General features: G+C 38.1%; 1 protein-coding gene across 1 annotated transcript in view; it reads right to left on the reverse strand.

Moving 5' to 3' along the window:
- The window catches only part of SHQ1 (SHQ1, H/ACA ribonucleoprotein assembly factor), a 54,143-nt gene that overhangs the window by 10,236 nt on the left and 26,944 nt on the right, over window positions 1–16,963 (reverse strand). Inside the window, exon 12 of the mRNA XM_034066556.1 lies at window positions 12,442–12,562. Coding sequence (XP_033922447.1) covers window positions 12,442–12,562 — 121 coding nt within the window. The remainder of the gene's footprint in view (window positions 1–12,441; window positions 12,563–16,963) is intronic.

A 16,963-nucleotide genomic window follows, 5' to 3' on the forward strand; every position in this document is an offset into this window, starting at 1 on the left:
GGCCCTCATTCAGAAGAGCACAGATAATACTCTTTTATACTTGCACCATGCACAGAAAATGCCACAGGGTCATAAAGAACAGAGAAGTTTAAAACCTATTTGACATCCCTATTCAAAAAAAACAACTCTAGCCACAAAGTTCATTATTCCATCAATCAAACAGAAAGATGAATATGCAACATTTACTAAGTCACTTTCCAGCCTTCATTAGCTGACTAGCTCATCATAACCTTACCTGGCTTATGAGATCTGAAATTATCACAGAATAGGGAGTACATTAACAGAGAAAAACACAAACAGCACCACTCAACAGTTTCACATGCTTAGTTTATTATACATTTTTATAGCAAGGGGCAGAACCACTAACTATTAAAATCTCATTAGCTCTGATCAATGAGTATGGAAGATAATATAAGAACAAAGCTGAATTTAATGTGTTAGTGAAAGAGAAACAAAACCATTTTCTTCAGGAGTCAGGTAAAAATGGACCTAAACTTTAACTAATCTTCTACATTATCTGCAGCAAAAAAAGGAGACAAATGAGTGTAAACACAACAGAAATAATGCAACATTTGTTCACATGGTGTAGTACTAGATTAACCACTGTCCTCATAGGAAAGAAACACATAAACCATTAATGTCTGCTTCATTTCTATACCTCCTTATGAAAAGACAGCTGCTAAAATAATGTGTGCTCAGTCTATTCAAGGTATTTGTGTAACTGCAGGTAAGAACTCATTCTTTCCACTTCTCAAGAGAATGGATTCTGGTTTTTAGCCTGAATAGCTCAGGTATATATAGGTTTATACTGTCCATGTCTATCCTGTTAATTATTTCCTTTCTAACAACTCTTGGAAACCAGGCTACTTCAAACCTAACAGCAACTAGAGTTTAAAAAAAATAAATCTTCAAATTCCTACATATTTAATGAAAATAAGCAGATGTATAAATAATGACCCTCACAAGACAAGCAGAACACAGCTATCATGTATTGGCTTGCTAGGAAGCCATGACATGCACGCACTGAACATGATCACTGCTAAAACCAGCTACTGCTTATGATGCCTCTTGACCAGTAGAGGTGTCAAACAATGGTGAAGAGATTAAGGCATAAGGCTTGGGTTTGTAGAAGTACATGGCATCTTTTTTTGCTCCCTCCCTTGTAGACATCAGACAACGTGGGGACTGGAAAAGTGTTAACGCCACACAAAATCTTTATCTTAAACATAGGAAAAACACACTATAAAAAAAAAAGAGAGCACTGGGTTCAGAAAGGAGTCAGGAAAATACATCTCCCTGTAAGGAAGATGCCACCACTTCAAATTGACAGGATTAGAAAAGCAGAAATCCTGTATAAAGAGACTATTTTTAACAAGAGAAACCCACCACTTATCTTCAGGTGACAAAAAGCAGTTCTGCGCCACAGGCTAATGTGGAAGAATCCAGTGAGTTTAAGGGGAACATAAGATGCTTTCATCTTGAAATTCTGGCTTTTAAAAGGCATTAAATGAATTCTGAAACTAAGAGAATGATATACTTACACTTCAATCCAACTTGCAGCCTTGTAAACATGAACTGCTATCTACATAGCTTAAAGTATTACAGTTTGTTAACCATAAATCAAATATAAAGCACAGCGACATCGTTTCAATTTAAGTGACTTCTTTTATGTTAATAAGTCTGAGTATTTCAAGTGACTTTCCCTCTGTATTTATTCTGAAATTCCACATACTTCTTTCATACTGAGCTAAATACTGCATGAGCTGAACTTCACATTTATAAATATTTAAAAAAAAAAAGATGAAGCTTTCCAATATAACATCTTACTTTCATTACTTGGTCTTTTTGATAAGTTGAAACCAAACTTTTAGAATCACGGATTATAAAAGTAATCAAGTACAGCTTAGTTATGTAGCTGATCCTATGAAAATATTCATAAGAAAAAACAGACTTGGAATTAATATTGGACTATAAGAAGAATCTGATGGTATTTGTATGTTTTAGGAATACTTTAACTGAGCTGAGAAGTAGCTCAGTGTTGCCAAAATAGCTTCAGAAAGTTGCAGACAGTCCAAACATTTAACAATGGCACAACTTCCAAAGACATAGATGATAAATATAAATAACGAAAGATGCATATATAATTCACCACAATAGAGACAGTGAGAAAGGAACAGATTTTATAACGTGATAGAAAGTATTGGCTACGTTACAGAAATTGAACACTGACAATTGTTCTATATTAGCCCTGTCTCCCTCAAATTTCTTGACTGCCATTACCTAGAATTTGGCCTTCACCATCACTGCTGGTGATCCAGAAGCAGCACTCTTAATACTGTAAATTATACAGTTTGTATTACAATATGGGAATGAAAGGTACACACACAAAGCAGTGCAGAAAATGTGAATTTCAGTGTCAGGATAATGCTAGTAAATTCATGTATTACAAAAATAACAACAAGGACAATGGACAGGCTTAAAGGCACAATAACAAACACATTACTCCAACATGATCCTACCCCTTTACAATGGAATTTAACCACTAAACAACAGAAGTCCTAGTCAGGTTGATCAGAGTTTTAACTCCAACATTGCTCCATTGCTTCTGTTGAGGCCCTTAACACTTGAAGGGAGAACACCACCTGTAGCCTTCCCACTCACAATCCATTTTCAACTCACACAACCCAAACATAACAAGACGCTGTATTTGAGCATCCTGGAAACTCCTGGCAGGAAATCAGATTTTTTTTGCAAGGGCATAAACTGAATGGCCTGTTCCCATCCTCTCACTCCGCACACCCTGCTGTGTTTGTGGGACACCCACTATCAGATACTGTAGAGGATGATCATGCCCCTTATGAATAACAGTAATTAGCAGTCATAATAATGGTACCACTCCCCACTGAATTGGCTGGAGATCTGTCTTCCTGACCACAACAGGACAACCTGCAGGCCATGGCCCTTGCATGGAGTTCTTGCAAGGAGATGTTCCCAGGGAATAGTGGAGAGCAGGCATAGGCCACAGGCTAAAACACTATCTCATTCCATGCTTGTTTCCTCTCTCATTCTACTTCTGTTCTGTCTTGAGATTCATGGGGCAATCACTGCAAGGGGTAGGTGGAAGAGACCAAGCAAGCTACTGACAAGGCTGGAAACAAAATGGGAAGGCATTATCAGCCTGCAGATCAGTTTTCCACTTTGATCACAGCTGCACACTCCACCTGCTTAGAGAAGCAACAACCACACAAGCTCATCCTTCCCCTAGTCAAAACAGGAGAGGAGTCAGCTGAGATGTGCTGACTGAAAAGACATGGCACAGATCACTGACCCTTCTGCAGGCAGAGAGGAACTGCCTCCCAACAACTTTGGAAAATCAAAGCAGTAGCCTGAGGGGGGGAAAAAAAAGGCTTTCTTCTTTGCCTTCTCTAGCCACAGCAAGGTGCATTCAGACACAGCCTGAAGGAATATGAGCTATAGAAAAGCAATGGAATAAATAGGAAAAAAAAAACAACACAGGAAAGGAGAGGAAAGACATCAAAGGAAACTGCAGCTAGCAGCTGGGAGGAGAGATTAAATCCCTTGTTAAAAATCCATGTTTTACAGGGCTTGCTAAAACATATATAAAGAGGAACTTCTGGCATTATATCCACCTGTCTATCACCTTTTTCAGCCTTCAGGGCTAACAGTGTTTTGCTTTAAGCCTCTTAAGTCAGCATATTACATTACTTGGGTATTGTTATTTACAAAGTGCTCTACATGCACCTACCGCTTTACAGACAATTGAAGTGACAGCTCAGGCCTTAAATAAGATGCAACATTTAATGAGAAGCATGCCAGCTCAGGATGACAGTAAAAAAAAGGAACTGTATTAAAAACATGCATCAAAACAATGAAACAGGAGACATACAATGTGCTTGCAAATTATTAGTTACTATTTTTAAATCAAAGAATGGAGATCTAAGGATTAAGAGCAGATAATTTGGGATGAAAATAATAAATCTGGGCCCCAACAGCCTATGTACTGTTTGATAAATCGGTAAACCCTTATTTAAGTTTTAAGAAAAATGATAGCATTTCCTTTTGTAAGACTAGAAAAGCCTGTTTTAGTAGAATAAATTACACAGAATCTCAAAAATCTTCCACACCAGACCCATAGCTAGTGCTGGAACCACGAGGTGTTTTTTAGCTAGGCTATCTTGGTGGAAACAAATAAGATGGTACAGAACTACCCAACATCCAGGGGAGAATGAGCCACCTCGTAATTCCTCTTCACTAGGAAAACATGAAAACTTGTTGCTGCCTGAATTGTTCCCGTTTCCTGTTCAACTACATGGATTTTATTTGCAGTTCTTTTTTGTTATACTAAACAATGGCTAAGAATTGAAATCTATATCCCATCATGTCTGCAGACAAGTCCAAATCAATCTTTAACTTTCTTATCAATGAACTACTGAGTTCATCGAGTCTCTCACTGTAACACAGGTCATTCAGATGTGTACATTCATGGAACCTTTTTTCCCCAGATTCTCTCATTTTTTCAACATCTTTTTGAATAGACACTAGAATTAGTCTGTGGTTTAACACAGTCTCAGAAATCACCTATTTTAAGTCATACCACTTCCTTCTCCTGAATGATACTACTCTGCTTTTTCAGCTGAAGATTGCACTCACCTTCTTGCCTCTTCAGAGATAAATAGGTGCTCAGATTCAAACCATTTCCAAACACAGCTCAGACTATTTTTCTAGAGCTGCTGCCCTCAACTGTCTTGTAGTCTCCAATGTATAACTGTGATCTACAACCTTTCATTGTGAATATGCCACCTTATACGTGGCTGTATTAAAATGCACATTGCTCAGTTGCACATGTTGCCTGTGCAATTCATTTTCTACTTTAAATAAAATTTAGTATCACAGTTTTTTATTTAAAAAGACATATACTGTATTTTCTTATAGATTGTTAAAGATATTGGACTGTACTCGCAGAGACTCTGAAAACAATGGATTATCTTAAGTTCACGTAGCAACAAAAGCCTTCCTTTTTACAGGCTTTTGTTCACAACCCCCCTTTCCAATGTTTCCTAGAACACTGACATATTAGTAACTCCTACAGTCGGTGGTATGTAAGCTGAAATATGCATAAAATGAACCTCAAAGAGAACATCTGAAGTGGCCACTCCCATTATTGGTAAAAGCTCAAAAATCAGCTGGGACATCTGAAAGTTAATACAGCACCACAGGCCACCAAAGAAGTGAATGAAAAGCAAACCTAATGCAGCATGATTACTCAAGGCAGTAAGCAAACATACTGCTGCATGTTGAACTAGCTGCCAGTGGTAGTAATGCCAGTTTGCAAAGCCTGCTAAGAAGGAATTACAGTAATTACAGCAAGTCATCACAGGACAGTAAGGGTGAAGTGAGACAACCAGATAAAACACAGCTTTCTTGCTGTGTTTATGGAAAAAACATGACCACAAGTAGCACCACGATGTTTTGGTTTAACCCTTTTACCTGCGTGGCTCTTAATAAGATGAAACAGCAAAGGAAACAGCCTTCAAATAAAAAATCTCCAAACACCAAGTTGTTCTGCAGGGGGTGGCAGAGGGAATTAAGTGGCTTCAGTGTAGCCACAATGACAATACTATTGAAGAAGCATAGTCAAAAATATAATCCTCTAACTTCAACACAGATTGAAATAAGAGATTTTGTGATCATGGCAATGGGGTGCTTACACTATCTGGGAAGTAATAAAACTGGCTACATCAGAACATAATGCTGATGGCAAGGCTGCTTTCAAAGCAGTAAGGTGAAAGCAATTCAGCTTTCCTCTGTACCACCTGCTTTGAATACCAGAGTTTTTAATCCAACCTGACATTACCACAGCCTTCACTAAGCCAAAGTTAACATGGGCAGAAGTGAAGGCAAAGTAAAACCTAGAGAGTTTTAACTGTAACTAGAGAGTAAGACACAGTTGACCATTAAACTAATAGACATAAAATATAATACTACACGAGGTATATTCTGCCTAAGGTCTCAAATGTATGAAGTGCTTTAAACATGGTGTACAATTCAGTTTAAACCCACTGAGCCAAGAAGCAGGATTTTCATCCAGAACATATTACTGCTTATACCTTTGTTCTTCTGAATCTTGGATGCCGATGATTAGCATATTCCTTGAGCATATGACAACACTTTAAAGCACTGATTAATTTTCCTTATCTGTTAATACACTCCTTCCTCCCCCCATTACATATTGAAAATTTAATAAATATGTTGGCAATTCATCATTGAAAACCTTTTAGGATAATTTTGTTCCTGCATCGTCCTATCTGAACTGAATGCTTTCATACCAGAGGTGCACAGTCAACAAGTTACTGTTCAGGCCTCATTTAGCAATACACTCCCAAGTTTCAAATGTTACATGGCAATGCCACAGAGTGAATAGGACTGCACGAATATCAACTCTATAAGCAGCAAAAAGATAAATCAACAGCCTGTTTTTGCTTTATTCAAGTATTTTGAGCTTTATAAAACCCTGAACCACTAAATACAACAAACATGCCAAGAAACGGCACAATGAAAACAGCTTCCACACAGTTTGAAATACTTTTTGAAGTTTCCCAGGTCTTAGCAAATAATAGCCATGGCAAATTTCTTCAGTTTGCAGATAGACTATCAGTTTCACCAATAATTTTAACCTACAACTGGAATATATGTTTAAATTCCATTTGCATTAATCTAAAGATTGTAATCTTTAAGCTTCTGTAGGCAAGTATGTTACATGCTACAAAATATTTTCCAAATGTAACAAAAGCTTAAGGTAAATCTTTCAGGAAGGCTACAGTGCATAACCTGTTCTCAGATGCTTTATGCCCTACAAGCAAGGACAGCACAGGATAAGGGCAAGCTGGTCATGTGTAACAAGATGCAAGGAAAATAAGTAAGATGCTCTACAGAGTAGAGAACCTAATGCAAATTAGTAATAAACCCATATAGCTATGTAAATACTTACATGAACTGAAGAGAGGCTTTTGAAGATTCAGTGTGGTGCAGTGTATTTAAATAGGCACAACCACAGTCAAACTATCAGCACTACGCTGCTGATCAAACGTATGCTTTAAGAAGTGTTAGAAGGCTGTCTCAGACATTGAAAACTGATCCTTTTTGCAAATAGAAAGAGAAGATAACTTGTAAAATAAATGTTAAAAGTCAGACAAAGCCAAGAAAGAGGTCAGAATGAACATAAAGAAATCTTTCTTCTACGAAACTTTAACCAATGCAACAGACAAACTATGATGTTGAAGGTCACGTTCCTTACTCCTTTGTGCACTTTACGATCCAATGTGACACAGGCAGTAAAAATCCCAGATCTCAAAGATCTTATTTTCTTATTCTGAAAGACTTGGTCTCCTTAATACATTTGCAACATCAGGTCTTAACTCTTCAGGCCCACATTACACTATATTGATTAAAACAGTAATTCTGAAAACCTGGGGAAAAGGAAAGGGGGGGCTGAACAATCACAGTCAATCTCATCACCTCAGTGACATGCTGTGAATGTAATTAATCCTACATTTAGAGAACTTTACATCCTACACATAAAGCAGCAACTCCCTGCTGGCTTCAGACTAGGTAATTCTGTAACAAGGAGTAGGTTTCAATTATAACAAAGAGATGAAAAGTAAAAGAGACCTATGAACCTAGCCTATCTTTTAGGGTATGTTTCACCTGCAAATCAAGACAAGCGAACATAACATGCTTAGGAATATCTTCACTTTAATTTAGCTAATTCAAATAAAGACAGCAGCTTCTACAGAGACTCTATAAATTCCACCAGGAATCCTGATTTTTATTTAAATAGTCCATGCTTGAACTGGTATGTTACACCTACAGTCACCCAAATTAGCAAGATTACATTTGTCTTAGGTTGCGGAGCATGTATACTTACACGTGTACACAGAGCACACATACACTAAACCGGTCTATATACCAGTATAACAAACCAAGTGGCAGATACAGTTCCAAAGGGCTTACTGAGGCAGGTCATCTCTCTCAACATACAGACCCCCTTTATTGTGTAAGTTGAAGCTACTACGATACACAACACAAATAATTCTATATTTTTTTTGCAATAGAACATGAATAAAAGGTAAGACAGTAAGTTAAAAAGTAAAAAAATAGTGATGAAAAATATAACCAAATTACATGGGAATGTCTTGTTCTCCTGCATTCCTAATAGCCGTAAATCTTTGAGAAGTATACAGCTGTGCATAAGTAAGTGTACTAACCCTTCGGAAACTGCCAGGAACACTAACAGCTTCACCTCAAATCAAGGAACACAGATGATACACATTAAGTAAAGTTACACATTTTAAACTACACATGTATTTAAATGTCAAGTAAAAATACTTAAAATCAGCATGGGCTTAATTGTTCTCTTATGCAGGGATGCAGGACAGCATGCACTGAACTGCTTGCCTGGAGAAGGACTCTAGTCAGCCTAGCCACTCACGCTATGGCCAGCAGGCATCAAGCAGCTCAGCTACCAGAAGGCACATATGTACAACAGTGGACAACAAAAAGCAACATGAATAGAGAATGGCACAAAGGGGGGTACAAAACACTGGAGAAAGGCATCAGGCTACACAAAGGAACCTCAGCACAGCAAGAGTCAGTGGGTAAATGTCCAACTTATAATGAAGGACACAACTCCTATGGGGTCACAGACATGTAAGTCCCCTCCGGCAGAAATGGAAAAGCTCTCCTGCAACAAACCCACACCCAGACTCCCCTGATCTTAGCAGCCCATACTGCAGCTATCAGACAACCAAGGTTTCCCCAAAACTCCTCCTCTCCCTCTGCTCAATGTAAGGTGTGAAAGATGGAGAAAAGCTCAGACTTATAATACAAATTCAATCAAACTTCTCCTTGGAGAGGCTGCCATATGTATAATAGGGGTTTGTAAAAGCTCTGACCTAAAAGAAAAAAAGACATGCAAAGCAGACAAATTAAATTTAATTTTATTATGGAAATGAAAGTAATAACAGAAGTGACAGCAGGGTGGATGATAAGCTCACTTAGCAGGGGGATCAAATGAAGTGATGACATGTCATTATGACCTCAGGGGTTAAAGATGCAATTTTCCATCTGGCTGCATCTGGCTTTTCAACACAAATGTTGACACCACCTGCCGAGATTTACTACAAGCTGCCTTTGTCTCGCTTTTGTTACCCAGGTTAACATTTACTTCTCCCTCTTTTCTGGCAAGTTTTGCTGAGCAACATGCTCCCTTTTTTCAAAGCCTAATGAACAGCTGAAAGGTTTTACATGCCTCTTTATACAACAGATCAGATTATTAATAGTAACTTCACAAGACACTCAAAGAGAGATTCTAGAAACCTAGAAAGCAGGTGAAGTTAGCTTTACAATTACAAACAGGAAGATGACATTTTAGCTATACTCAGCTAACATCCTGCATTGTCTAAGACTTCTAGTACTTTTCACTTAGTAGGAGGTACCTGAATGAAATAATTTTTCTGAGAGGGGAAAAAATAAATAGAATTAAAGCACTAGCTTGTACTCATCATACCCAAGTGACTATTAGCCACCTGCATGTGTTTTATTCAGCTTAAACATTTCCAGTTCCAGGTACATTGTGCTTAAATCATCTTTTGCCAGCCCAGTGACACATTCACTTACTCATCTAATTTAGTCACAGCCAAACTATGATCTCAAACCAAATTTGTCATCAGCTACTGACACACTGTTGGCTATGAGTTTTGTGTATTTAAAAGCTAGTACCTACCAGCAGTGTTCCTCTTTTGGACACTTAATTTGGAATAGGACTGTAGCTTCCCACCACTTGATACCTCCATTACCTTTTGCCTTCTTTTCTAAACCTACAGCTCTCAGACTTCTCTCTGCCAGCACAGGTGAGCTAAAAAGCTTGCTTCCAGCTGTTTTTAAAGTGACCATATTCTTCACTAAAAAGGACCTACAGTCTGTTTTAACTGTTTAAGCAAAGAGGCCCCAACCTCCACTAGGACTTGGTTACATAACAGGGAAAGAGAGGAATCAAAGAAAAACCCTCCAAGGGCTTTGAGAGTGCCCTGGAACTACAGCTACAGAGAGGAGGAAACTGAGACAAAGAAAGTTAATGAAGCTTGCAGGGAGCAAAGAATAGCTGAGACACAACACAGAGACAGACTAGACGTGCAAATAACCTCACTGAAAGACCACCACACAAATACCTATACACACCTTCACCTCCCAAAACTCTTTCTCCACAAAGGCAATAACCAGAGGGATGTTACAACCTTCTTCCCCTGGAACAAATGCTGTACCACCCTCCTCTTCAGATGTCTTACTCACCCTGGGGAGCTGGGAACCCTTGTCCTTAATGGACAAGCCACCACCCATTTCTGTATCTGTTAAGGTATTTTCTGAATGACAAGAGAACTTGTTACCTTCAACATAAGGGAAAAAACAAAGTGTTCCTGTTCACACATGCTTAACTCAAGCACATGCTTCACTGCTAAACAGAACAGGAATGACTTAAGCATATGCTTAAATGCTTTCCTGATTCAGACCCTAAAAATAGGAAAGGTTTCTGCAGTTCCTCTTTCTCTTCTTCTCCTAATGACAGACAACTATTGTGCCATGTCATTATGACAATAAGATAGCTTAATTGCCCTCTTTCCAGAAGCTGTCAGTTCTGCTTAACTGGTACATAATGTATGCGTCTGGGAGTAAATGTGCTAATGTATCAGTCACTTATATCTACCATACATTTTCCTCTGTGTATTTAAAGAAAGCCTTGTTTTTTATGACTGACTTGCTAGATACTATACACACTGATATGGGCAGCAGTAATTTACACTCTTATGTCTCGTTTCTTTGTGAAAGATGCACAAAATAACTTTCTTATTCTCCATCTACTTTCTTAACTCCTGTATTTAAGGTGGGGCCAAGACCTCCACAAGACATTGTAAAATGAACTGGCTATTCCTAACTGTTCCTGTAATTGATCAGGATGGACGAATGAAAACGTTTGGAAATGCCTGTTGTTGCTTTAAAATATTTTGTATATTGTTATCTATAAGAATATAGACATCAAAAGCATACAAAAGAACAGAAATCAGCAATATGTACAACATGTAATAAGCAGCTACAAACTGAAAGCCTTTAATTCTCTAAGAAGTACTGGTAGAGTCACACCTAAGCATAAAGCTTATGCAAGCTGGCTCAATTCTTTTTCATATCCCTCTTTCTGATCATGATTATTACCAAGTTCCCTCTATATTCCCTCACTGCTTCTTTTGTCTTGTGCACTTCAGTTATTTTTCCTCCTACAGTCTCATTAAATTGTGAGCTAGAATACAAAGACTATATTTAAACTCTTTGAGTCTATATGTTGCTATATTAACAAATGCACCAATGGCATTTTTTGTTTGTATTAGTAATACCTTCCTTTTGAGAGAAATGTTACTTACAACTCATACATGTACTTTCGAAAGCCTCCAGAGAAGGCTGCTGAAGACATAAAAAAGGAGAAAAAAATAGCTATGAAAAATAGAATAAATCTGGCAAGAAAAATATAAAGCTTAGTAAGACTTGAACATGCAGCTGTCTTTGTTCATTTAATCCATTTCTCTCTGTTTTCCTACTAATACTTCTTGTTTTAAATGATTAAAGCATGCTCATACTTCTAACCAGTCCAGTTGCAGGTTCTCAAGACTCCGGAAATAAATAAAGCCATGCTGGCTCCAGTTGACAGAACACAGGTGAGATGCAGAAGTGCTGAACAGGCACTTAGTCTGGAAGTGGCAGTCACTGTTTCCTCTCAAGTGAGGTGAAAGCCAAAGCATATTGCCAGGGAGAGTGAGCTGGCAGCAAGTACAGGGACAAGAGTACACAGTGAACAGAGATATGCAACACATTCTGCTGTTAATAATCAATTAGTACAACTGCTACAATCCATAAATCAACCTTTTCATACAGATGTAAATGGTTTGCACGTGTCTGACCAGAATGGGAAGTTGTCATTTCTACTGGAAATCAAGACTTTAATCCAAAACTAGGAGCTGCTTCCAAGCTTTTCCCTAATGCTACATGACTGCAATATAAACATTTTTCTTCCTAAGAAAGATCGTAATAGAATGTTCTCCAGAAGCTGGTCCCCCTACACCCCCCTCAAAAACAATTAAAATATTAATGAAAAATCACATTTTATTTAAAATGTGATTCCTCCCTTCCTCCCTCAATGATGTCACTACATACAAAAATGCACTCAATGTCTTTGCTTATTAGCTGGACAGCCAAGGTTACTAAATGAAAAGCACTTATCACATTTCCATTTATAGGAGATAGAATTTTACTGATACTTGTTCATAGATGTAGTATGCTAAAAACATTTCTTTCATCAATAACTACCTAAGAACTTACTTAGCTTTTTGAATCCAGATGCAATAGTCTGTAATGAAGAGATCATTCAGGATATAGGCAGGGTCATTCTCCATAAAAATCTTGTGAATGTCCAGCAGACACTTCAAAACTGCAGCTTTTCCTGGAAATAGATTTTTAGGTTTGTAATTCACTAGAAATCATAGATAATCTTTACCACCTTCTCACCTTTGAGACTTTAATAACCATACTATCTACAAACATCTTGTACCTTTAAGTTGATTCACAGTCTCTGAACGGCAGTAATAGGACTATGCCCTTCAGTATCCACAGCTATGTGGATGTGGAGCCTCTGAATTCAGCAGTAATCTCTCCTCACGACTAAAGTCTCAAGGCAGAGTCATGCGTGTAATTCCCTGCAGCTGAAGAAGCCCCTTCCCCCAGCCTTTCCACTTCTGAGCTGTGCTGGCCCGATCTCCAGCACAATCATACAGTTTGTGAAGAATGAGGAAACTTATTTCACTACATGCTTAACACAAATACCTGCCTTGGAAAGCAGCAAGGCTGGGAACACACAGCCTACAAGAGGGTTAAGCACGCAGGAGCCACAGGAATCGTGTAAGCCAACATAAGCGATACCATCACCTAACATTTCACTATGGCTTTAAAGCAGCAGAACTTTTCCTGCTTGTTAGTTACAGAATAATTCGGCAAATTGAGGCCCCAGGAAGAAAAACTCATTTCAGTCCCAAGGTGGTGTCATTGGACCTACAGTTGATAAATACAGCAAAAGATTAAAAACTTGCATGTTTTCTTATTCTACAACTGGAAAGCTTTCTGTAGTCTGATTTTCCTCATATGCAATCACAGTTTATGAAGAAAAGAACTGACTGATGTAACTGACTGATGTAACTGGAATCTCCTCCCTTAGTTTTCTGATGGAAGTTGCTAAAGGGTTAAGTGCTGGAACACTAAACAAAAATAAATAATTATCTTCACTGTTTAATGAGAGGGAAAAAAAACCCCAAACCCCATTCAAATGAAAACAGCCACTACTGCAAATGGAATCTAATAACCTCCCAAGAGGCTGGCTCCTCCTAGGCTAGGAAACCTGAACGTGGATGAACCTAGATTTTACAGCCTTTAAAAACAACAGAACTCCCCCTGCTGTTCAAGCACAAAATCTGTCTCGTTACTTTTAAGTCTATAGCCAGAAAATTAAAGTTAAAGGACGTGATGGCAATAAGGAGTAAGGACGTGGAAAGTAAAAAGCCACCAACAGAATGAAAACTCCACTGGTTTGGAAGCGACCAACTGAAGAAACGTCAGGAAAAAGAACATAAAGTCCCAAATGTAACTGATGAACTTTTGATTGCATCACCAGCATTGCCTGTCGAGCCAAGATTGTCGAACTTAACTATTGTGAATGAAAAGTGTGCTCTTTTAAAAATAAATTATATGTGGAATGAAAATTTTGCTAATTTTTTAAGGTTCTAGCTGTCAAGCTGCCAGCCCAACATCCTCTCCTCTTACTCACCTGCCAAGTAACAATGTAAATCAGTGACTAACGCACTAGTTCTCAATAAAAAGTAGTCTTACTTCATAAATTAAAGGTTTGGATTACAGCACCTTAATGGGCCTCTAATCAGAGAGGCTTCAAATCTAGCCAGGCTTACTAAGGGAACCTTCTGTTCAAGGCAAACACATGAACTATGGCAAACTACTTCTGCTTTCAGAACACGCAGCTTGTACATGCACCTTATAAACAAGACATCATCAGACGAAACTGCATTTAACTCCTTACCACAGGAATAAAAGAATCAGAGCTGAAAAACACTATTTAAGCCTAATGTAGGATATTCTCACACACAGATGATGATTCTGGGCCTATTTCTGTGAAATTGCACACCACAGGTTCTGTCTGGCTATTTACTTCAGTCTTCAGTGGACAGCTGGTCTTAACTTTAAGGCTATGGCTATGTAGTCAGTAGTATTATTATTTACATTGGCTTGAGTGCTCTTTGTTGCAGTCCTTTGCCTCCCTCTTTCCCACAGCTCTTTACCATGTGCCACTGCAACTATATTTGAAACCATACAGTGAATTGGATCAAAAAATGTAAGACACTCTAATACCCTCTGTCTTTTACCATGAAGATCTGTGTTAGATGTAAAGGAGGTTAACAACCAACTTGCAGTTGGACTATATTGCAAGATGGGATATCAACTCTAAGTATTAACCCATCATTTTTATGAGACAAAGGTGGTTTTCTTTACCTGCCATTAAAAAAATCATTGTACTCCTGCTGGGGAGAGGATGAGCTGCAACTTCAGAGAAGAAGCAGAGAGGCTGATCAGACTAGGCAAGAATCATAGAAGTCAGAACAGATTTGTGCAGATCACAGGATTCTTCTGGAGTTCATTGCTACAACAGCTGGCAGGTAACAGCCTGCAACTTTAATTCTACAGCTGCAGAAATCCAGTCCTCTTTCCACAGACTACTTCAGAAAAGGCTATAATAATCATTTGACCCCAGCTCTCTCTGCCATTTGATATAAATAACACACTGATTTTACATCATCATGAAATTCTAACAGCTTTCATAGTGAATAATGGGAAGCAAAGGAAATTAATAGCGCCATTGGTCTATTTTACAGTAAGTTATTTTTCCTGGAGACTTCCCTATGTTCTTCCTATGTTTTCAAGAAGGAAGAACATTTATTGAAAAAGAGAAACTGAACTTTATTGTCTCATCAAAAAGAGAACAGCAGCATTCTTAAAAACAAGAGGAAAAGCACTCAGTGACTTTTAAATGGAAACGTCCTGGTGATAACTTACCCCAGTGAGGCAATAGTACTGTTTTTAATAGGGAACTGTATAGTCCAAAATCTATTAGTATTAACTTCTGCATGGAAAGAAGCAAAGCAACTTTTATGTCACAGAAAAAAGCGCAAATGAGTTCTCTTCATTACTATCTCATAGACAATAACTTCAAAATGAGTATTATGTAATGGCTACAGTGTCAGTAAATACAGACAGAATCAACCCACAACTTATTACAGCTCTTTACAAAAAGAAAAAGGGCTCCACGTATTTACATAAAGACACACCTGATGAAGTTCTGTTAGTCAAATGAAGTATGCACATCGTGTTGCAAACAGCATTGTAGCTGGATGTACCTCTGCATTTCTTTTCCTTTATTAATCCTATCCAAAGGACAGGTAAGTACAGTAGGTAACTGCTGAATTTTGAACACTATTGCTGAAGTATTTTAAGTATTATATATCACTAAAACAGCCTATGAAAATATCTGCTGAAAACCTCAACATTCATCAGCTTAATGCATCCAATTTACAATTAACACTTTGGCAGGAATTATTAATTCAAAATAAAGTGTTTCAACCACACACAAGGATCCTTAATAGCTCAGAAATATGGTACTCTGCACCTTGGAAGCGATCCACCAACACAGCTCTAAGATTTTTAAAGCCAAGTCACATAACTTGAGGCGTAACAATTCAGTCCCATCAAAATTCTTTTGTACTTTAAAATAAATTTGTTTATTGTGCATATTATTATTAAAGCGTTGTATTACACCATGTCCCAGCTTCTGCTACCAACAACCTGAAAGAAACCTCAAGTCAGGATGCAGCTTGCGTCAACTCAAACCAATTCTCCCCTTAAGGTAAACACTATCCTCCTGCATCTATACAAGGAGGAACAGTTTTGTGTTAGTATTTCATTGAATTAATTATCTGTTATTTGACAGCAATTTTTCATGTTTATCAGAAATATACTGCAACACAGTGCCAAACTGGGGAGGCATCGTTTCCAGCAAACAAATAGGGTTTTGTAAAAGAGGGTTTTGCAAAGGATTTTGAAAAACAGAAATTCCTCAAAAGCATGGCTCAACTTCCAGTGAAGTTTGAAGGAAGAGACTTTTAGACTGCTTCCCAATAAACCAGCACAGCACAGACACAGAACAAAGCCAAAACTGCCACATTTCTTAACTTCTTCCACTGCATTTCTTAACTTCTTCCACTGCTTGTAAATCATTTGAACCATCAGCTAAAAAGCTGAATTTCTTCTAAAGCTTATGGCAGTGATTTTAATGCAAATCCTTGAGGTCAGAAAAAACAAGGCTAGCCTATCTCCTGTCCCACCAAAGAATGAGTGAGCATAAAAATTACTCCTCCAAATAAGACGGGGACTTTGCGGTTGGAACAAGACCATTATGAGTGACACCAGGAGACCACGATGACAAGCATTATTGGGCCACTGTGCTTTGGAAGCATAGGGTAGGGAGGCAACATCAGCCACACATTCAGTGTAGGAGGATGAATAAGGAAACCTGACAGAGTGTTGTAGATGCCACCTCCCTCACCAAACTGCTGCAAGTATTTTGTTGGATCATTGAATGTTCACTCATCCGTTCAGCGTTTTCCATCGTAGCATTAAAAGAAAAGCAAACAGCTTACTTCTCATGTACTCTCTTAGCAAAAAGATCTAAAAGGCTGACAGCTCTGTATTTCTGTTTTGTTATCAGAATTTCATTTTTCCACTTATG

The sequence above is a fragment of the Melopsittacus undulatus genome, chromosome 9 (assembly GCF_012275295.1).
Source record: "Melopsittacus undulatus isolate bMelUnd1 chromosome 9, bMelUnd1.mat.Z, whole genome shotgun sequence".
Lineage (NCBI taxonomy): Eukaryota > Metazoa > Chordata > Aves > Psittaciformes > Psittaculidae > Melopsittacus > Melopsittacus undulatus.